The following is a 22194-nucleotide window of genomic DNA, read 5'->3' as shown; positions in this document are numbered from 1 at the left end:
TTTTATTCTCATATTTTGAAGTTTAGACATATTATTTTGTATTCTATCTCATATTTGGACCTTAAAAACTCATGATTTTGAATTTATCTCATGTAATTTTCTTTTAAAAACTTTTTTGACTTTTAATTTCATGTTCTGACCTTTTGAGTTTATAAATTTGACATGTTATCTCAGATTTTGAACCTTTAAACTTATCATTTAGACTTTTTTAATCTCTAAATCATCAGTGCTTAGTGTTTCCCATAATTCATTACTGATGATATGATGATGATAGTTTCTGGTTAAATGTTGACCTGTTACCCCTCAGGTTAGACCTAAATTCTGGATCCGGCCCCTGCCGTGATTGAGTTTGACACCCCTGTCTTAAACGCACAGTCTCCTTTGGTTTTTTAGTCTGAAGTGTGAAACAACCAACAGACCCTGATCGGAGGACCGAAGAGTCCTGCTGGCGTTGTAACATAAGAGTTCTGAAAGGTAGGCTGGTGCCTGACCATGCAGGGCTTTAAAAGTCAACATAAGAATCTTAAAATGTATTCTTAAATGTATGGAAAGCCAGTGGCCAAGGACCGAACCTTGGGGAACTCCACAAACCAGGAAGGAATTTGAAGAGCTGTAGTTGTTCACAGTGACTGAGAAAGTTCTGTGTGACAGGTAGGAGGAGAACCGCTCAATGGCTGAGCCAGAAATACCCACCCACCGCTTTAGCCTATGAACTAAAATACCATGATCCACAGTGTCAAAGGCTGCACTGAGATCCACTAAAACCAACACAGAGCATCCCCATGATGCAGCTGAGGATGGCTCTGCTCTACGGTTTTCTCTAAAACCAAACCTTAAAGACTGCTGGTCCTAAGATGACCCACAGCACTGTGGGTTTAAAAACTCAGTCATTCTTCTTTCTGGGGCTGAATCATTGCAGATGTGATTGGAAGTCTATTGTTAACAATCATATATGCTGCAGCAGGCACCATTAAACCATCAGGTGTTTTTATGAATGCTTAAACTATTCGTAGCTCTTTTATGGGATACGTAGTGGAAAATAAATAATATCTACAGCCCGGCTTTGTCTGTTTGAAAGGAAACGGAGGATTATTTCACATCATTAGATCCAGTAGCTCTCTATAATAGTGGACCCAGTCACATAGTAATTCTATAGTCATGAGCGGTTGTTATCTAGTCATTTCTCTGGAACAAGGTGGTGATTACCTAGTTACAAGTTTGCATTTTACCAAGTAATAACTTGGTAAAATTAAGGAAGCATTTACCCAGTAATAATTAGGGGTGGGAGAAAAATTTGATACAGTATAGTATCGCAGTATTTTCTCTGGTGATACATCGTCTCATCCACCAAGTATCGATTCTTTCCTAGTAATTGCTAATATGAACTGAAGTCTATGATAAGGGAAAAATTAAATGAATAGTTTGTCCAGTGAGGTTGGCAGAGTTGTCAGTCACTGAGCAGGAGAAAGTTAGTACAACAAACATGGCAGCACCAGGAGAAGGACATTAAGAATGAAATCAGGACACAAATGAGATGGACACGACACATGAAGTTTATAAGAAGTGCTACATGAAAATAGTGCCAAAATATTACAAACATGAGGGCGAGACTAATGCTAAATCAGTTAAATGGTTGAAAAATTATATACAGGTACATCCCCAAAAATTAGAATATCATGAAAAAGTTCAATATTTTTTGTCACTCTTTCCTGAAAGTGAAACCCATATATTATATATTATATACCCATATATTATATTATAGACTTGTCACACATAGAGTGAAATAGTTCAAGCCTTTATTTCTTGAAATGTTGATGATTATGGCTTACAGATAAGAAAACCCCAAATTCAGTGTGTCAGAAAATTAGAATATTACATAAGATCAGTAAAAAAGGATATGTTCAACAGAAATGTCAGGCTTCTGAAAAGTATGTTCATTTCTATGCCTTCAGTACTTGGTTGGGCCTCCTTTTAAATGAATTACTGTATCAATGTGGTGTGGCATGGAGGCGATCAGCCTGTGGCACTGCTCAGGTGTAATGGAAGCCCAGGTTGCTCTGATAGCGGCCTTCAGGTCATCTGCATTGTTGGGTCTGGTGTCTCTCATCTGCCATAGATTCTCTATGGGGTTCAGGTCTGAATCAAGTACAGTAACACCATGGTCATTGAAGCAGCTTTTGGTACCTTTGGCAGTGTGGGCAGGTGCCAAGTCCTGCTGGAAAATGAAATCAGCATCTCCATGAAGCTTGTCAGCATAGGAATCAGGTGCTCTAAAAGAAGGAGAACTTTCTGGGACCCAGCCAAACTGGGGGTCAGCAAAATCATGGTTCATTGTAAAGCTAAGTCATGGTATTTTATATTTAACACATTTGAATTCATTTGTGTAGTAAGTAGCCCTCTTAAAAGCGAGTCTTTTGTTAAAAACAGAATTAAAAAACATTAAGAATAGCTAAAATGGGTTAATAATGGCAAAAAGTGGGAAAGGTGGTGAAATTGGATTTTGAAAATAGCAGAAATGGGTTAGAAATGCCAAAAATTAGATAAAAGTGGCAAGAAATAACCAAAATATGGCAAAAATGGGTTAAAGTGGCAAAAATGGGCATATCAGTGGTAAAAAGGGATTCAAAAGTGGCTGAAATGACGTTAAAGTGGCAAAAATATGTGGCCAGTTGGTGAATTGGGATGTAAATTGATCTAAACTGTCAAAAAAGGGTTTAGCTGAGGCAGAAAAAGTCAGAAACTGGCAAAAATTGGCATATCAAATTATGAAATGTGGCTCAAAAAGTGGTAAAAAGGGGTTAATAGTGTCAATAATGAGATATGAGTAATAGAATAGAAATCATTAAAATGAATGTGTTGCCACGTCTTCTTTATCTCTTCCAGTCTCTGCCTCTAGAGGTACCCAAGGAACAATTTGATGAGTGGAATGCCTGGATCTCAAGGTTCGTTTGGAACAGTAGAAGACCTAGGGTTCAGTTCAAGACTCTACAGCTGAAAAAAGAGAAGGGAGGAAGAGCTTTACCATGTTTAGAGGATTACTATTATGCTGCACAATTGAAACCCTTAGTATACTGGTGCTCTCCAAATTATGAATCTAAATGGAAATGCTTGGAAACTACACAGTTAAAAATTCCAATACAATCTATAATAGGAAATAAAAAACAAGCTGAAAGATATTATAACAGCTTGAATCAATGGACTGTATTCACTCTTAAACTATGGTTTAAAGTTTTGAGGAAGTTACAAATAGAAAAACAGGTCAGAGTCTTGAATTGGATAGCATATGATCCTGAATTTGAACCTGCTAGATTGGACGGGGGCTTTAAACAGTGGGTCAGGAGAGGTATCACATCCTTTTGTTCCCTCATCTCAAACAATAAATTTCAGAGTTATGAGTTCATTTCAGACACATTTGGACTGGGGAAGCAGGACTTCCATAGATACCTGCAAGTCAGAGATTATTATAATAAAAAATTACAAATCACGGATGAGAAGGAATACAATTTAATTTCTATATTTCATGAGGCATATAAAAAGAAAGATAATAAAAAGTTGGTCTCTAGAATATATGGAAGTATACAAGCCTCTAAAAATCATTCTACGTTATCCATTAAACAAAAATGGGAGAAGGAATCAGGGATACAAATATCAGAAGAGACCTGGATAGAAATATGTGAGACAGCGACCACCGCAAATTCAAGATCTTTAAGAGAGTTTGGCTGGAAGAATGTAGTGAGATTTTTCATAACCCCTAAATTAACAGCACTGCAAACAGGCACACAGAGCCGAGGCTTCTGCTGGAGGCAGTGTGGAACCCCTATGGCTAACCACTTTCATGTTTTTTGGGCCTGCCCCAAAATCCAATTATTTTGGAGGGAGGTGTCAACCGAGATAAATAAAATAATTGGGGTGGATCTAGATTTTTCTTTTGTTATTTTATATCTTGGTAAAATTCCGGAAACAGTCCTTCATAAGGACAGGTACCTATTGAAGATCCTTTTGGCAAGTGCCAGGAAAGCTATAACCAGAAGGTGGTTGCAACCAGACCCCCCAACATTGGTCCAGTGGTACGGGCTCATTAAAGAAATTTACAGTATGGAGAGACTTACTTTTGTTTTAAGACTCCAGTTGGAAAAGTGTGTGGAACGCTGGGAAAAATGGATCATGTATATGCACATTGTATAGTGAGACTTTATGTTAAGATGTATGTGTACGTATGTATGTATGTATGTATGTGTAACAGAACATTTTGATTTTAACTGTATCACCCATGGTGAACTAATGTTCTTTGTTCTTGTAAATAAAAAGTTAAAAAAAAAAAAAATAGTGTCAATAATGTGACAACAGAGCCAACAATAGGCAGAGAGTGGCAAGATTTGGTTTAAAGTGGTGGAAAGGGTTGAAAATGGACAAAAAATGGGTTTTAAGTTGCAAAAATTGGCAAAATTGGTTGGAAAAAGTGATGAAAACAGGTTAATATTTGGAAAAGTTGGTATAAAGTGACAACAGTGTTATTCAAAAATGTGCTTAGTTTTTTAAGGCATCTGGAGACCCCCTCTCAATCTCTCGCGACCTCCAATGGGGTCCCGACCCCAACGTTGAGAACCCCTGCATTAAGCCTCCAGTTGCGGACAGAAGGTAAACACGAGGAGCAGAATCAGGAGACCTAAACCCTCAGAGACCACCATAGACTGAGCCAAACCCTCTCTCTGCTGTAAAAACCTCCTTAAAGATTTTACCCACAAAGCTTTGTGACCTTTTCCTTTAAATACTGTCAATATTCAGATCTTTATCTGATCAATATGAGAAATGATTACAATGTTTAAAACAAACATCACTCTAGCATGGTTCAGTCTCATTTATGTGTAATTAACCTGAACGATGGATCCATTAGTTCATCGATATGTCTTAAATAAATGACACACAGCTCAGAGTGACAGCTCTGCATTTGTAATGGTGACGTAGAATCAATAAAAGAACATTAGAGATATTCACACAGCAGCCTGAGGCCTCATCAGCGTTTCACACATCACTCCAAAACTCTGAATATATAGATGGGTTTAAATCCACAAAGACATGCTCAAAGTCTCTGCTCCCTTCCTGTTCTTTTGCATATTTTTCACTTGAATATTTCAGATTATCAAACTAATTTTGATATTAGACAGAGATAACCTGAGTAAATAAATACAAAAGTCAGTTTTTAAATAATGATTTCATTTATTAAGGTTAAATCTACCCAAACCTTCCTGTCCCTGTGTGAAAAAGTCATTCCCCCTAATAACTGGTTCTTCCATCCTTGCAAATAAGCATCTGTGATAACTGTCAGTGAGTCTTTCTCACCACTGTGGAGGAATGTTGTCCCACTCTGCAGAATAGTTTTCATTCAGACACATTGGAGAGTTTTCCAGCCTGTTTAAGTCCAGACTTTGACTAGAACAGGGGTTTTTCAAAGTGTGTAAGAGTGAGCCTCCCCGAAGAGAAAATTATTCATTCAGTGGACCCCCACCCACAAAAAGATTCAGACTGAAAAAACCCTTAACCATATTTTCATACATTAATGTCTAATTTTAAATATTTTTAACATTTCTATATCTCTGATATTTTGGTCTGCAAATGTTCTTAAACATCCGTCTTTACCAGGTAATCAGTTATTTGGTTTCAGTCATAAATTTATTGCCAATACTACCTGATTATTCTGCTCTGATAATCCTTAAAGCAGCATTACTCAACCAAAGAGCCAAACTGTTGAAAAATACCTTTGCAAGATCCACAATCTAAGAGGTGGAGAGTGGCAAAAACAACTTAAAGTAGCAATAAAAATATGTTCAAGATGGCAAAAATGGTCAAAAAGCAGCAAAAATGGGGATAAAAAGTGAAAAAGATGGGTGAGAAGTGACAAAAAATGAGTAACAGGTGGCAAAAACAAGGCAAAAAATGAGTAAAAAATGGGTATACAGCAGTCAAGAGTGGCAAAAATAGGCAAAAAGTAGAAAAAGAGTGGTATTTAGTGACAAACGGATGCTTAAATGGATGAAAAGTGGCAAAAAAATGGTAAAAAAGGGCAAAAATTGTGAAAAAGTAGCAAAAATAAGTGGCAAAAATGGGCAAAAAGTAGGAAAGAAATGGTATTTAATGACAAAAGGATGCTTAATTGGATAGAAAGTGGCAAAAAATGTTTAAAAGGGCAAAAATTGGAAAAAAGTAGCAACAATGAGTGGCAAAAAAGGGCAAAAAGTAGGAAAAAGTGGTTTTTGATGACCAAAGGATGCTCAAATGGGCGAAAAGTGGCAAAAAAAAATGTTGAAAAGGGCAAAAATTGAAAAAAAAAATGGTAAAAAGAAATGGCAAAAATGGGCAAAAAGTAGGAAAAAGTTGTATATACTGACCAGAGGTAGTTTAAATGGATGAAAAGTGTCAAAAAATGGTATAAAAGGGCAAAAAAGTTTCCTCTTTTTAAGGTTTTCTGGGGAATATAAGAGCTATTAATAATCACACGTTGAGTATCACTGCCTTAAAGTTACTATAAGTTTATTCATTTTGCAAGTCACTTTTGGTTTTTTTTCTAGTTTATGGTTCTGCTCCTCCCCTGAAGTTCGGTGGCACCCCCCAGGGAGGCTCGCCTCACACTTTGAAAACCGCTGTTGTAGACTAACTAAAGTTGATCTTATTGTCTCCCATCTTGTGTTTTTCTTCTGCAGACCCACTTTAACCCGTGTTTTGTGCAGTCGTCTCTGACCGACAGCCCTCGAGCACTGCAGAAAGGTTCCTGGCACCCTCTACATCATGGAGACTTTTTCTCTCTGCTGCCTGGTCAGTTCATCTACAAGGTGGTGGCCGTGGGCGGAGAAGAGGAAGAGCATACTCCCAGGTAAGAGCCCTCCTTTCCATCTTAATACAATGCTCTGAGATCAATCCCTTTCTCTGCCCACGCCGTCTCTGTGAAGATGGAAGAGGCTGCTCTCCACGGTTTAATCAAATGCTTATCTTTTATCCTCACCGAGCAGACTGAGCAGGCTCTGAGGAAGAGTTATCTAAGGACCAAAAAGCCGACATTAAGGAGAATGTACATTTATTTAGTCTGCAGGCTTCTCCTAATGTTTTATCTCAGTGTCTCCACCGTCTCTGTTTGAGGTGTGGATCACAGTAGAACACTGGAGTTAAGGTTGCCATCATTCAGACCTCCTCAGACTGCTGCTTTAGTTTTTACATCCTTTCTTTTCCTATTAAGATAACACTGATCGTGTCATTAAAAAAAAAAAAAAAAACTTTTTATGCTTGAAATCTGTCTCTGTCTTTGTGTGGCTCTCATGCACTGTTCAGGTATTTAAACTGGAGGTTTGTGGTTTTGCTTTTCACTACTTCATGTAGAAACAGTCAGATGTTTGAAGAAGAAGGTCCAGTTTCACCTCAGCCTGATGAAGAGCCACCTCCTCCTCCTCCTCCTCCTCATGATGAAAAACAGCAAAGAGAACAGACTCCCCTTCAAGAGGAAGATGAAGCAAAGGACCCATTAAACCAGAAGGAAGCTGAAAAACCATCAACAAGTGTGAAAAAGGTTTGTAGGAAATCATGTCATTCAGTTTCTAATTCTATCAGGATCAGCTGGATCCATCCATTCATTCATTCTCTACACCAGTGTTACTCAACCCCACATAACCGGAGTCAAATTGTTGAAAAATACCTTTGCAAGAACCATAATCAAAGTGGCGAAAAGGGGTTAAAGTGGCAAAAAAGTGTCAGAAAATGGGTGAGACGGGCAAACTAGGCATAAGATGGTAAAACTGGGTGATAGGTGACATATAAACCATATAAAACAGAGATAGTACCTTTTGCACTAGTGTCAGTGTCAATGGGAGTAGAATCAGGCAAGTTGGGAAAAATGGGATTTCTGTTATGAAGAAAACTATGTGCTTGCAAGTATCTGCAAAAATGTGCCACTGTTGAAAGCTGGGTTTTCCTTGTTTACCTCTGTAGGCATACTTGGCTCCTCCCACACAGATGGCGCCAGATCGAGGCGAAGTCACTGCGTCCAAACAGAGGAGGAGAGTTTTACCTGCGTGGATGATGGCGGCTGCAGCAGGCTCCTCCTCCAGCCCAAAAGGTACCACACTGATCAGTTTCTACTAGTTTCTCTCTGACTTATTCCTACAGTTGCCCATTTGATTTATTCTAGATCGGCGGTTTTCAGAGTGTGAGGTGGGCCTCCCTGGGGGGCGCCACAGAACTTCAGGGGAGGTGTGGAACCATAAACCAGAAAAAAACCCAAAAGTGATTTGTCTTGCTAACCTCTGCTGTGCATGGAGCAAAATGGATAAACTTACAGTAACTTTAAGGCAGTGATACTCAGCGTGTGATTATTAGTGGCTCTTTGATGTCTGCATTTTAAATATTCCCCCAGAAAACCTTAAAAAAGGGAAACTTTTTTTGCCCCTTTATACCATTTTTTTGACACTTTTCATCCATTTAAACTACCTTTGGTCAGTAAATACCACTTTTTTCCTACTTTTTGCCCATTTTTGCCACTTCTTTTTGCCACTTTTTTTTTAATTTTTGCCCTTTTCAACAATTTTTTGCCACTTTTCCCCCTTTTTTGAAGCTTCTTTTTGCAACTTTTTCACAATTTTTGCCCTTTTTCACCATTATTGCCACTTTTCATCCATTTAAGCATCCTTCTGTCATTAAATACCACTTTTTTCCTACTTTTTGCCCATTTTTGCCATTTTTTTGCCATTTTTTTACAATTTTTGCCCTTTTTTTACCATTTGTTTGCCACTTTTTGCCCATTTTAGCATCCTTTTGTCATTAAATACCACTGTTTTCCTACTTTTTGCCCATTTTTGCCACTCTTGACTGCTATATACTCATTTTTTACTCATTTTTTGCCTTGTTTTTGCCACCTGTTACTCATTTTTTTGTCACTTCTCACCCGTCTTTTTCACTTTTTAACCCCCATTTTTGCCCATTTTCACCCATTTTTGCTGCTTTTTGACCATTTTTGCCATCTTGAACTTATTTTTATTGCTACTTAAAGCCGTTCTTGCCACTTTTCACCCCTCATACGTATGTTTGCTCTTGCAAAGGTATTTTTCAACAGTTTGGCTCTTTGGTTGAGTAATGCTGCTTTAAGGATTATCAGAGCAGAATAATCAGGTAGTATTGGCAGTTGTCATTACTGAAACCAAATAACTGATTACCTGGTGAAGACGGATGTTTAAGAACACTTGCAGACCAAAATATCAAAGATATGAAAATGTTAAAAATATTTAAAACTAGACATAAATGTATGAAAATATGGCTGTTTTTTCAGTCTGAATCTTTATGTGGGTGGGGGTCCACTGAATGAATAATTTTCTCTTTGGGGAGGCTCACTCTTACACACTTTGAAAACCCCTGTTCTAGATTGTATTTACAAATCAGAGTAAAAGACTGTCATATGTCTGTTCTAGTGGTTAAATATAAAGCATAAAGCCACCTAGCAGCAGTTGTGGCCATGCTTTAGTAAAAATGTTCGTGAATTCCTAAAGCTCCTGAATGTTCCTCCTAAAAATGGAGCACCTTTTTAACCCTTGAAAATGATTATTTACTTCTTTTTGACTCTTTTAGTTGAGAAGAAACATAAAGCACCTGCAGCGGCTGCACCCAGCTCCAAACGAGCAGCAGCTAAAAAAGCCCCACCTGCAGAGGCATCATCACCTGAGGAGGCGGAGCTAAGTGAGGAGGAGGAGGAGCGGCCAAAGAAAAAGAGGAGGAAGGAGAGCAAAGGCGAGGAGAGGGCTGGTCCTAAAACAGTTGAGTGTTTGGGAGCAGTTGGTGGATGATTTTGTTTTGGTTGTTGTTGCTGCCGTCGAGGAGAGTTTAACACTTTTGAACCTGCTTATAGGATCTTTTGTTTACTGGCGGCTTCAACATCACAGCTAAGAACTCCAGATGGGGAGCAGGAAGTGGTTTCTGTACAGAGAAGGGCTATCAAAATTAAATTAGTGCTCTTTACGGCTGAGCTGGCTCATCAACTTGGAGCAGGGGTGTCAAACTCAAGGCCCAGGGGCCAAATCTGGCCCGTGGTACAGTAATACCCGGCCCACCAGATCATATCATATTTTTATTAGAACTGGCCCACCAGTATGAGGTCTGCAGATTTCCTCCAGTATAAAAATATAAACTTAACCTTGATGATTTATAGCATCCTTGTTGAGTCATAAAAATTAGAAAAAGTAAACAGTAAAAATAATTTGATAAAAAGTCAGGAATGTGGGACAGAAATTCATGTTTTTTTCTATATTTTCAATTTTGCATCTCACAGTTATGACCAAAAGTTATGGTTTTTCTACTTTTTATTTCATATTTTGACCTTTTGGATTCATAATTTTACATTTTAAATCCTATTTTGACCTTTTAAAGTCATGATTTTTACTTTTATTTCATTTATTGACCTTTTTCAACTCCTAATTTTGCCTTTATGTAAAAATTTTTTACCTTTTAAAATCATGAATTTCATTTTATCTCAGTTTTTGGACCTTTTAAGATCTTGATTTTGACTGTTATCTCACATTTTGACCTTTTTCAATAACTTTAACTTTTATGTCATTTTTTAACCTTAACTCATGATTATTAATTTTATTTCATATTTTGACATTTGAAACTCATGCTTTCGATGTTTACCTCATATTTTGACTGTTAAAATCATGATTTTGAATTTTATCTCAGTTTTTGACTTAAAATTCATTGTTTTAATATTCTATCCCATGTTTTGCCTTTTCAAAACTTTATTTTGACTAAATGTCACGTTTTTACTCTTTTAACTTAAAACTTTTTATCTCAGATTTTGAGTTTTTAACTTACCATGTTCGCCTTTTAATTGCAAATTTTTTTTACCCCCATAATTCATGTCTGGTGAAAATCAGGTTGACATTTTATGGTTAAGTATCGACCCTGGTAGGCCCTCAGGTTAGGCCTAAGTTCAGGATCTGGCCCCTGCTGTGACTGAGTTTGACACCCCTGACTTGGAGGGAAAAAAACGTCTTGAGCTAATTTTTGGTCCAAAAGTAGAGACACAGTCAGATGGAAATGGTGGCAGAAAATCCTCCATCTAAAGTCTAAAGGGGCGGAGCCAGACAGCGCCCACATATGGTCTGTTTTAACCAAGCAGTCCGGTTTGGTTCAGTCCAGTTTGTCACAGCAAAGTCCTCAGTTGACGTCTGTCCAGTCTCTCTCATTGTGACGGGAAAATATTAGAGATCCAGATAAAGTAGCTCGTACCAGTTTGTCTTTTTAAATGTGGATAAAGTAACAACAGAGTATGGAGGAAAGGAAACTGGCACTTAAACGGGAGCTAGCTATAGTGGCTCACATTAAAGAGCCTTAAGTAGGACAGGATCAGGTTTATTCAGCTGGTAGTCCATCACCTAAAAGCATGTTTGAGCCTTAATGAGGAGTTTCTTCTATGTTTTATGCAAAAATCACCTTTTCAGGCTTTTCTAACAAAGATACGTGCCCCTGGCCTGTCCACAATCCCCCCAAGTACCAGAATCCCCCCCCAACCTTTCAGAAAATGTGTGCTGAAACAAGCCGTTCACAGATTTCCCCTCATGATGTCATGTGGAGAATTAGCCCCGCCCCCAGGTTCAGTTGGCCCTCCCTCTTGGAGGAAAGTTCCGCTCTCCTCTCCTGACCTTTCTCTCACATCCATTAAGCTACATCCATTTCCTGAGAGGGGTGGAGTCAGACAGCTCATTAATATTTAAAGCCACAGACACAGAAACAGCTCATTCTGAGCAGGGCTGAAACAGAGGGGGGGTTTTAGACATGAAAACATACAATACTTGGGTGTTTTTTCAGCGACAGACTTCACAGGCATGCTTTGGGGACCACTGAGACTAGGGCTGGGTATTGCTAAGAACTTCACGATTCAATTCGATTTTGATTCTTTAGGTTGCGATTCAATTCGATATCGATTCAATATTGATTTTAATGCTTTGATGTTGATTCAGTAAGAAGTAGAAATACACAAATGACCTGTCGACAGTTTTTAATAATTATTTTCATGCCCATGTGAACATATGTTGCAGGTCACCTCACACTTTTTAGCAATAAAACATCTAAAAATAATCATTTGAACAATAATAACTAATTATTTGTGCATAAGGAGTACAAAAGTAAAAAACATGCCAGTTCTGTATAAACACTGAAAAAGTCAAGTGCATGTAAACTTTTATAATATTTCTTTCCTCTTGGAAATTGTGATAAACCTCACATAACACGGTTATGGTATCTTGTTGTTCGGTCGAGTGCGGCCTTCGTCTATACAACGGGAATCACACACACAGTGACCCTCACTGGCCAGGAGGTGAATCGATTCAGAGGATTTGCTGAATCGATATTGAATTGAGGGGGCAAATAGTGCGATGCATCGATTAATCGATATTTTTTACCCACCCCTAACTGAGACTGATATAAACTTGTCTTAAAGGGGTAAAATATGTCCCCTTTAAAGGGGGCTCAGCTAGCCTCTTAGCTCAGGACTAGACTTACCTTCCTTCATCTTGATGAACAATACGAAAGGCTAGGAGGTCTGCAGGACTGAGTATTTGTGATATTGATCACCTCCATGCCAGGTTAAATTGGTTAAATTGCAGAAAAATCACCTTTTTGTAAAGCTCAGGGATTGTACTCTGTTAACTTCAGCATAGAAGTCCATTTAGAGCTGTAGTACTAACTTTCTATCATTCCCATTCATTCCTAACAGCTGTAATTCCCCAAGGATATTCCGAATCACTTGACTGCAAACAAGCTATAAGAGGCTGTCTTTTGGATCCCAAACTGCTCTTTGTTTAGTGCTAATGTGGCTTCAAACATGGATTAAACAATGACAAAGATGGAACAGGAAACTGGCACTCAAACAGGAACCAGCTCCTGTCGTTGACATAAAAGCGCCGACTCATAGTTTGTGAACGGCTCATCATTACTCCGTCTCTTATCCAGTATGTAGAACTTAATAGTATATCAGTGTTTCCATTACAACCACATTTATGACCAAACGAGGGAGAAAAGCTGTTAAAAAGGCTCAGCCAGACTCCTAGCTCAGCTCTTCTAGACTCTGGTCTTCCTGCATCTGTCTGGACATGTAGCAGGACTAAGTCATCAGTGATCTGGATCTCCTCCTCACCAGGTAAACTAGTTCACCTGTAGTAAAAATCACCATTTTAGTGTAGGGATCCTAGCCAGTGGATGTAGAAAGGTTCTGATGATAACTGCAGCTTGCAGCACCACCTAGAGCTTTAATGGACTAACTTTATTCCATCCACATTGATTCCTAACTGCTGTTCCAGGTCCTCTAGACCCCCGTCTGACCTCTACACGCCACCTGGATCAGCTGCCTGCAAACAAACGATTTTGGGTTTAAAAGGTGTAAAAATGTAGATTTCTTTAAAAGCTCTTTTTCTGTCTTTGTTTCTGTCTTTGATTGTCAGGATGCTCCTTCAGAACGGCCCGCTCTTCAGGCTAAATCCAGCAGATGTGAGGTCAGCGATGAGTCTGATAGCTTCCCCATGGATGTAGAGGAGGAGGGAAGAGGAGGAGAGACGTCTACAGCTGACATAAACACCACAGCTCAAACGAGTGCGGTCAGTCAGGCTGACAAAGAGGACAAGAAGTTAAAAAACGGAGGACAGACGAGTAAAAAAGGAGAGTCTGTGGGGTCGAACAGCAGCCCTGCTCCGACCAAACCTCGCCGCAGGACGCCGTGTCCGTATGGGAAGGACTGCTACAGGTAGAGCGTCTTCAGTGTTCTTCACAGAGGGAACATGGTGTTAAAGGTTCCTGGTGGTTTGTTTCATGTCTAAGAGTTTTCACTTTGATGTGGCTCATAGACCAGTGAAGAGCACTTGAGCTGATGAACAAAGAGAATCTGAATCAGGTCCACAAGCTTCTCAAAGCAGCCGCCTCTTTAGCTTCAGAAAGAGTCTTCCTCATTTAAGGGATCATTTCAAAGACTCTCAAGTTTGACATGAAATTTAAATTCATTCAGACTTCCTGGCGTCAGCAGCAGCAGGACAGCAGACGGATGGAGTGAGAGGGGAAACTTCAGAGTATGACTTTAGACGAGACGATGAACAAAACAACATAGAATAGAACAGAACAGAATAGAGTACAATAATAATATAATGATATGCAATACAATAATAATGATCATAATTATAATAAAAGTACAATATAACATGACATAATATAATTTAATATATTATTTATAACATAAAGCAATATCGCACGAGTGTCAGTAAGAATTCTGAGATTAAAAATAGAATCCCTTTTTTTTCTGACTTGAAATTCAGATTTCTGATTTTAATCTCAGAATTCTGACTTGAATTTGATTTTTATAACAGAATTATGATTTTAATATCCTCATTCTTATTTTAATCTTATTCTGACTTTAATCTCAGGATTCTTGCTTTAAGGTCAGAATTATGGCTTTAATCTGACTTTAATCTTATAATTCTGACTTTAATATGATTTTAAACTCAGAATTCCGACTTTAATCTGACTTTACTGTTATAATTCTGACATTAATCTGATTTTAATCTCAGAATCCTGACTTTAATCTGACTTTAAAATCAGAATTCTGACTTTAATCTGATTTAAATATCAGAATCCTGACTTTAATCTGACTTGAATATCAGAGTTCTTATTTAAATCAGATTTTAATCCCAAAATTTTGATTTTAATCTGATTTTTAATCACAGAATTCTGATTTACACCTGACTTTAATCTTCGAATTCTGACTTTAATTTCAGATTTCTGACATCAATCGTAGAATTCTGACTTTAATCCCAGAATTCTTACTTTAATCTGACTTTAATCCTGGAATTCTGACTTTAATCTGATTTTAATCTTGGAATTCTGACTTTAATCTGATTTTAATCTCAGAATTCTGACTGTAATCTCAGAATTCTGACTGTAATTTTAATTTAAATTTAGAATTCTGACTTTAATCTGATTTTAATCTTGGAATTCTGACAGTAATTTGACTTTAAACTTAGAATTCTGACTAAATCTGACTTTAATATCAAAATTCACTTCAGTCTCACAGCTCTAGTTTATTTCCCAGGATTGTTAAATCCCAAAAGCGGCCCTCTTCCATCTGTAGAATCCAGATTTTTTTTTTCTCAGAGTTAGAAGAAAACGCCGTCTCGGTCAGAATTTAGACTTTTGATCAGAACTCTGTTGTTTTCCATAATCTGAATAAAGTTTTGTCATGATTGTTTTCCTCTGGAGCTCACGTGTTTGTGCTTCAGTGAGATGCAGCAGCAGAGAGATTTCTGTAGAAACTTGTGGTGTTCAGATTCTCTGACGTGTTTCTCTCCCAGATGACTGACCCTCCCTCGTCCCTCGCTCTTTGTTTTTCAGGAAGAACCCGCTCCATTTCCAGGAGAGCAGTCACCCCGGGGACACCGACTATGAGGAAGAGGAGGAGGAGGAGGTGGACGAGGCAGACCTCCCAGAGTGCCCCTACGGCACCGACTGCTACAGGTCAGACATCACAGCACAGCTGTTAGTGCCAGCAGATAAAAGACAGAAAGGCATGATGGGATACCTGGAGATGCTGACAGAGATGACAGAGATGGTGGGATGGTACCAGAAAACAAAAATCTTTGTTGTTTTTCTCTCATGTGAGTTTTTGGACTAGAGCAGGCTCCATGGATAAAAGCTCCTGTTAGACGGTAAAATTGTAATATATCCATGTAACATTGTAACATTGGAATATATTAATGTTACAATGTCACACTGTAATACTGTATATCCATGTAACATTTTAACATTGGAATATATTGATCTTACTATGTAACAATGTAATATATTCATGTAACTTTTTAACATTGTAATATATTCATGTTACAATGTAACACTGTCAGATCAATAAATTGCCCTTTAACCTTAAAGATAACCTCATCCCTCCATGGCTGAAACCCAAACTCCACGCTCGTGGACTCGCAGACTTTAGGGCATAAAAAATAATGTGAAAACTCTGACAGACTTTTTTCTCTCTTTCAGGAAAAACCCTCTTCACAGGAAGGAATACAAACACACACAGAAACCAGGTAGCTCTTTTATGTTGTCTGTTTTTCAAACCAGATTTAGATGAATAAAATAAAAAGTCCTTGTAGAAGCTCTGAAGAGGTCGCAGAGGAGGCATCGCTTCCTCTCCTCTTTACACCTCTGTAACGTTTAGTGAAGGTGAATTATCGTGACCACACAGTCAATGAGCTAAATGCTAATGTTTTTAGTTGACCCGTCCCCAGAGCTGGTCAGATCGATAAACCCATCAGGAATATTGATGCTGTTGTTAGCAGGTTGTTAATATAATCATGTGGATATTCACACTTGCTCCCTCTGTAGAGGAAATGACCCTGTGACCCCGACCTTTTGGAGATGCTCTATTTAGCTGACCTCTGTTTTCACAGAATCCACGTCACAGAGCTCCGTCTGCACCACGCTTTTATTCCGATTCACAGCGAGTTCCTTTAAAAAGAAGCTCAATATGGAATCGTGGCTGTCAGACGTGTTACCTACACATTTTTAGTAATGCTGAGTTCAGTTTCTCTACCCCCACCCAGACCTGACTACTACCAGACCTGTTGGATCCAGAATCCCTTAAATAGAACCAGTCTGACAAAGTGAAGTAGGCTAAAAGATCTCCAACACATCATGAAACCATCTTAAGAAATTCAAGAACAGATGAGAAACAAAGTCACTGACATCTATGAGTCTGAAGGGTTACAGAGACGTTTCTAAGGCTTTGGGAGTCCAGCCAACCACGCTGAGAGCCATTATCCACAACAGGGGAAAACTGTGAACCTTCCCAGGAGTGGCCAGCCTACAAAGATGACTCCACTAACACTGGGGGGGCAGGGCTAATACATAAAATGAAGCATCAGAACCATATAACTAGGGATGCGCGATAATTATCGGAACCGATAAATTATTGGCCGATATTGCATATATTTTAATTATCCCAATAATAAAATATGAACCGATAAAATCCACCGATAATAAAGGCATTTGTTTTCTTTCTCACGAGACTACACATTCCGACACAGCAGGTGGCACCGCAGTACGAGACCCGCTGTTAACCACCAGATAAGAAGAAAGATGCAGCCTTAGCCATACTGGCGGAGTTTTTCAGTGAATATGGAGAGGATAACACGACAGTGTTTGCAAAATTTGCCCTGCAAAGCTCCTGAAGAGTGGGAAACAGTCCTCGAATTCTCCACTCTCACACAACTGATCTTATAAGTTACTAACGCCATCATCCTAACAACATTAAAATGAAGTGGCAGTAGCTGCTAGCATTAGCCACGGGCATTAGGACCAAGCCAAAGGTTAAGATGAGGCAGAGTGCTGATGAAGCAGGCACTGGAAACTGCAGAAAGTTCGTCAGAGCCAAAAGGCAACACTAATAATGACAAAATCAGTCTGACAGTCTCCTGATCCATCGCTACTTTCATAGACGTATCCCTGCCTGCTCTGTTTGATGGGGTTTCATTCAGTCTGAGCGACGTTAGGAACAGAAGTTTACCCACTGACCACGGCTGACTTTACATTAACCTACCTCTGATATGACTTATGTCAGTGCATATTTTTAATCTTTATGAAAAACATCAGCTCTATTTCTGACTTATGCAGCAAAAACAAAAATGAGACCCCCAAACATCCCCATTTGTAAGCATGACAGCCTGTTATCATTTGGTTTTATGTCTAAGTCAGCTGAATTCTTGTATGGTTGATTGAAATGTCAGATTTGGCCACTTGTCAAGATACTTAAATTTATTTCGAGGGGAAAAAATATGTCAGTTGTTTGTGTATGTTGTACTTTGGTACACAAATGTTTAAAAAAATAACAGCTGTAAAGTCAGAATTGTTTTTTGATATAAACAGATGTGATGTCAGTTAGAGTTAGTTATCTTCGCTCACTACTTATTAACCCCTTTTTACAAAACTTTTTATGAAAACATCAAATAAAAGTATTTTTTAAAATCAACCATTGAAAAAATTATCGGTTCTTATTGGTTATTGGCCATCAGGAGTAGGAAATTATCGGTTATCTGTATCGGTTCAAAGAAACACTTATCATGCATCACTACATATAACCTTGGCTAGAAACTAAGATTGGATAGATTCATGCCATCTAAAATGTATGTCGTCTTACTGGTATAGAAAAGACTGTCCAGTTTAAGACTTTTCAAGGATCCGTGTGGTTAAAGCTCTTTACTGAGAGCGTTAGAGCGCCCGTGCTGTAATGCTCTGAGTGAATGAGGAGCAGGAAACAGAAACAAAGCTCTCTTGTGTCACCCTTCACCTTCCTCTGTGACTCACCGTGTCTCATAAAACCATTTTCACTCCGTTCATTCGTTAACAGCCTCCACGATGCGTACCCGCCCTAAAAAGCCCCCCGCTGACAACGAAGATGAGGAGGATGGCTCTGAGTACGAGGACAGCTTCATCAATGACGACAGCGAGGAGGAGGAGGAGGAGGAGGGAGGCGACGACTCCGACTACGTCCCGCCCGCCTCTGACGACAGCGAGAAGGAGGACATCAGACGGCTGCAGAGAGAGGCGCAGGCCTTCCTCAAGAAGAAGAAGTAGACGCCGCTCCTTCTTTGTTTGTTTGGAGGTTTTTGGAGCAGCGGTGGCGACCTTGAACCAGAGCTGCAGGACTTGGTGGGGCTAAATCAGGCTGAAGATGAAGGATTAAAGGTCTAGAAAACACTTCTCTGTTTGATTGATGATCATGGCCTGAATTGTGTTGGGGAAGGAAAATCTGGCCTTGATTTATCTGATCAACATCAGCACTTCTCAGGAACCTGAGTCTAGTCAGGAGAGGACGACAAACATCCAACAAAAGGCTCTGAAGTCTGAGCCAAGCAGCCTCCACACGGCTTTACTCAGACTGTTGATATTCAGAGTGTCACAGCTCTGCGTGGCTTTAAGGTCAAACATCCAGCCCTGACACTTTTTCCACTTTTCCACTTTTTAATCAACTCTACATAGAGGAGGAAACTTTTATCAGCAGTGCATGTGCTGCAGAAGCCCTCAGATGTGATTTTACCAGTTTAGACAGCTTAGGGATGCACGATATTATCCACCTGATATCAGCAGATATGAGGATTTCTGCTGCTATTTACAACTGAGCTCTTGGCTATAAAAATCTGCCTGTTAGGTGTGAATATCAGCCATACAAGCAAAGACATTAGTAGAGTTTAAATCTGGACCAACAGACCTACTTCAGCTTTATCCATCATCATTCCTACACTGTAAAGTCTATTTATAGCAGTGGTTCTCTATGTGGGGGTCGGGACCCCCCGGCTTAGCCCTGCTCGGCTCAGCATGGCAGCCTAGCCTACAGGGGATTTGCTTTTCCACCACAACCAAGCTTCATGTTGGAGGGAGCGTCTAGAGCAGGGGTGTCAAGCTCCTGACTTTTTATCTAATTATTTTAACTTTTTCTTATTTGTATGACAGAGCAAGGATATTTTAAATCATCAGGGTTAGGTTTACATTTTTAAACTGGAGGAAATCTGCAGATCAGTGGGCCAGTTATAATAAAAATATGATATGATCTTGCCGGCCAGGTACAACTGTACCATGGGCTGGATTTGGCCCCCTTGAGTTTGACACCCCTGGTCTAGAGCTTCATTAGCTTCAGCAAGCACCCATCGTTTCTACTCCAGAGCTTCTTCTTCTTCTGCTCCTAATCTGGCAGGCATTTAAAGTTTGGTGCAGCGGTTGCTACTTAAACCGCATCTCCCAATGATGTCGAACTGCTGTGACGTCACTGCGGTGTGCTTGGAGGCGGGGCGGGCAGGACAGAGCAGGACCAGTCTAGACGCTGCTCAGCACAGCCCAATGTGGCTAAAAGCCCCATATGCTTCGACTCCCCTCAGGTACGGTGGGGTCCCCCGGGCTCTGGCACCTGAAAGGTTTAAGTACCCCTTATTTAAAGGACTGAAACATGTTAGTTGGCTCCTCCTCAAATTTTAAATTGTGCGTTTTCAGGACTGAAGTCTTAGGTCTGAACTCCATTGAAATACCAGCTTCTGCTAAATGAATTTGTAAATATCGCTAAAAACAATATGGTGCATCCTTATGGCAGCTCTCTTTTGTGTGAATTTCTCTAAAAAAACAAGAATGATTATTTTTGTTTTGCACTCAGAATCTCTCAGGGTCTGGCCTCACACCTCACCTGGTTTTTAACATAACCAAACTTCAACCCTCTTTCACTTTAGCTTCAAAACTCCCATGTTCTCTTAAAGACTCAGACTCAGACAACTTTATTTATCCCAAAGGGTAATAAAACCAGATGATTCTGGCATGATACTCTCATTCTTGGTCTCTAGATTGAACAGTCAGGAAGATAATAGGGATGCACGGTGTGATATCAGTATTGGCGGATATCAACATTTCTGCTGATATTTACATCCGATATTTTGGCTGTGAATATCAGCATACATGGACTATAAATTTTGTCCATATATACTAATAAATGAGTGGGTTTTTATGCTGAACCAACAGACCTATGTCAGTTGAGATCTTTTTCTTTATTCGTCCTAATTCTTTAAACTTTAAAGTGATTTTTAAGAAGAAAAGGTTTTGTTTTTTTTTTTCATCCTCAAACCTTAAATTGTGTTCAAAGGACTGACTTTCCCCATCCATATACCGCTTATCCCGTCGGTAGTCAATCGCAGAGCTGACAGACAACCAGACACGCTCACACTCACACCTATGGACAATTTAGAGTCACCAATTAACCTAACGAGCGTGTCTTTGGAGGAGGGAGGAAGCTGGTGAGAGCCAAGGAGAATGTGCAAACTCTGCATATAAAGACCAGGAAGGGAACCAGGGACCTTCTTGCTGTGAGGCAACAGCACTAACCACTGCACCGTTGTGCAGACCAGACTAAATTTTTACTTATGTTTAAATATCAGTATCAGCTAAAATGAATCTGTAAATATCGTCCAAAAATATCGTGCATCCCTAGAGAAAACACTACGTAGACATGATGTTCTTTATAAATGACCCTACCTTCCTGTCTTTATCCACAGAACTCTCTCTCTGCAGCGATGCTTTCTGTTCTATGGCGTAGCTCTGAGCCTGTCAGGTAAAAAAAACACTTTCAGCACTCCGTCTCTGATTTATTGATTCATTTCAGCCATGACAGCGCTCCGTCTCTCCGTCTGTTTACTCTCTGTATTTCTAAGCTCATTTCTGTTAAACGTTCGCCTCCAGCCTCTGAGGTGTTTACTGCTTTTAGGAGCTTTTGCTGGCGTTGCCACGGCAACTTTGGACGCAGCATTGCACTAGAATCATTAGAGCTTATTAAGGCAAATGTGTCTGATCAAACCGCGCTAATGCTCTCTGATTACAGACGTTTGTTGACTGGATGGAGTTTTAGTTTTCCGATGTTTTTATTTATGTTTTTATGTTTTTTTTTATTTTACTTTATGAAGATTCTGTTTTTTTCCTGTAAATATGTAAAATTTAGAAGATTTAGTTTCTATTTTCCTGACAATGTTGAAATACATCTGATGAAACGTCTTTGTCTTCTTTGTGTAGTAAATAGAGTTCATCATGAGATTTTTATAAAACTATGGTCTTTATTCTAAGTCGCTTTCACTGAGATCCAAACTGAGCATGACCAGTAAACGCATCACCATACAGAAGCCAAGATCTGATATGTATCTTGATACAGAGGCCACAAAAAGATGCACAATACAAGATCTACAGGCCAGCAGCTAGGGCTGAATGATTTGCAAAAATAATCTAATTGCAGTTTTTTTCAGTTTTTCCTGTACTTTGTTTTATCATGCTTTGGTTTAGATGTGTTTGTAATCTCATCAGCATTGGAAATGAGAGAAACCTCCATGACCTTTAAGGACTAAAAAAACGTTTGAAGTCAAGAAACTTTTAAATACATTCAACTTCAGCTTCAGTATTATTCATTGGTCTAAAAACTAACCATTGTTGCCAATGCTGAATTAAGAAAATAGAAATGAGACTTATTTGAAAATACTGTCAGTCGACTCACAGTAGATTGCTCTCGTATTTCTGTAAAGATGCATCCTGTGTGATTTTAATGGCGCTGACTTCTGCAGCAATCCTTGAATCCACATTTATTTACCGTACCTGTTAGAACAGTGGTGCTCA

The 22194-nt window shown here is 39.2% G+C and overlaps 1 protein-coding gene across 3 annotated transcripts in view; it reads left to right on the top strand.

Moving 5' to 3' along the window:
- Positions 1 to 21564, top strand: part of aplf (aprataxin and PNKP like factor) — a 35765-nt gene extending 14201 nt beyond the window's left edge. Inside the window, exons 4-11 of one of the 3 annotated variants that reach the window (XM_041786179.1) lie at positions 6699 to 6868; positions 7369 to 7555; positions 7975 to 8101; positions 9604 to 9788; positions 13467 to 13765; positions 15400 to 15522; positions 16045 to 16091; positions 21093 to 21564. In XM_041786179.1, coding sequence (XP_041642113.1) covers positions 6699 to 6868; positions 7369 to 7555; positions 7975 to 8101; positions 9604 to 9788; positions 13467 to 13765; positions 15400 to 15522; positions 16045 to 16091; positions 21093 to 21133 — 1179 coding nt within the window. In that variant the 3' untranslated portion in view covers positions 21134 to 21564. Of the gene's footprint in view, positions 1 to 6698; positions 6869 to 7368; positions 7556 to 7974; positions 8102 to 9603; positions 9789 to 13466; positions 13766 to 15399; positions 15523 to 16044; positions 16092 to 18409; positions 19564 to 21092 lie in introns of those variants that run through there. The other 2 variants (XM_041786177.1, XM_041786178.1) reach the window with 2 other exon arrangements.
- The last annotated feature ends 630 nt before the right edge of the window (positions 21565 to 22194 follow it).

The sequence above is a fragment of the Cheilinus undulatus genome, linkage group 4, assembly GCF_018320785.1.
Source record: "Cheilinus undulatus linkage group 4, ASM1832078v1, whole genome shotgun sequence".
NCBI lineage: Eukaryota > Metazoa > Chordata > Actinopteri > Labriformes > Labridae > Cheilinus > Cheilinus undulatus.
This window is presented reverse-complemented; position numbering and strand designations above follow the sequence as displayed.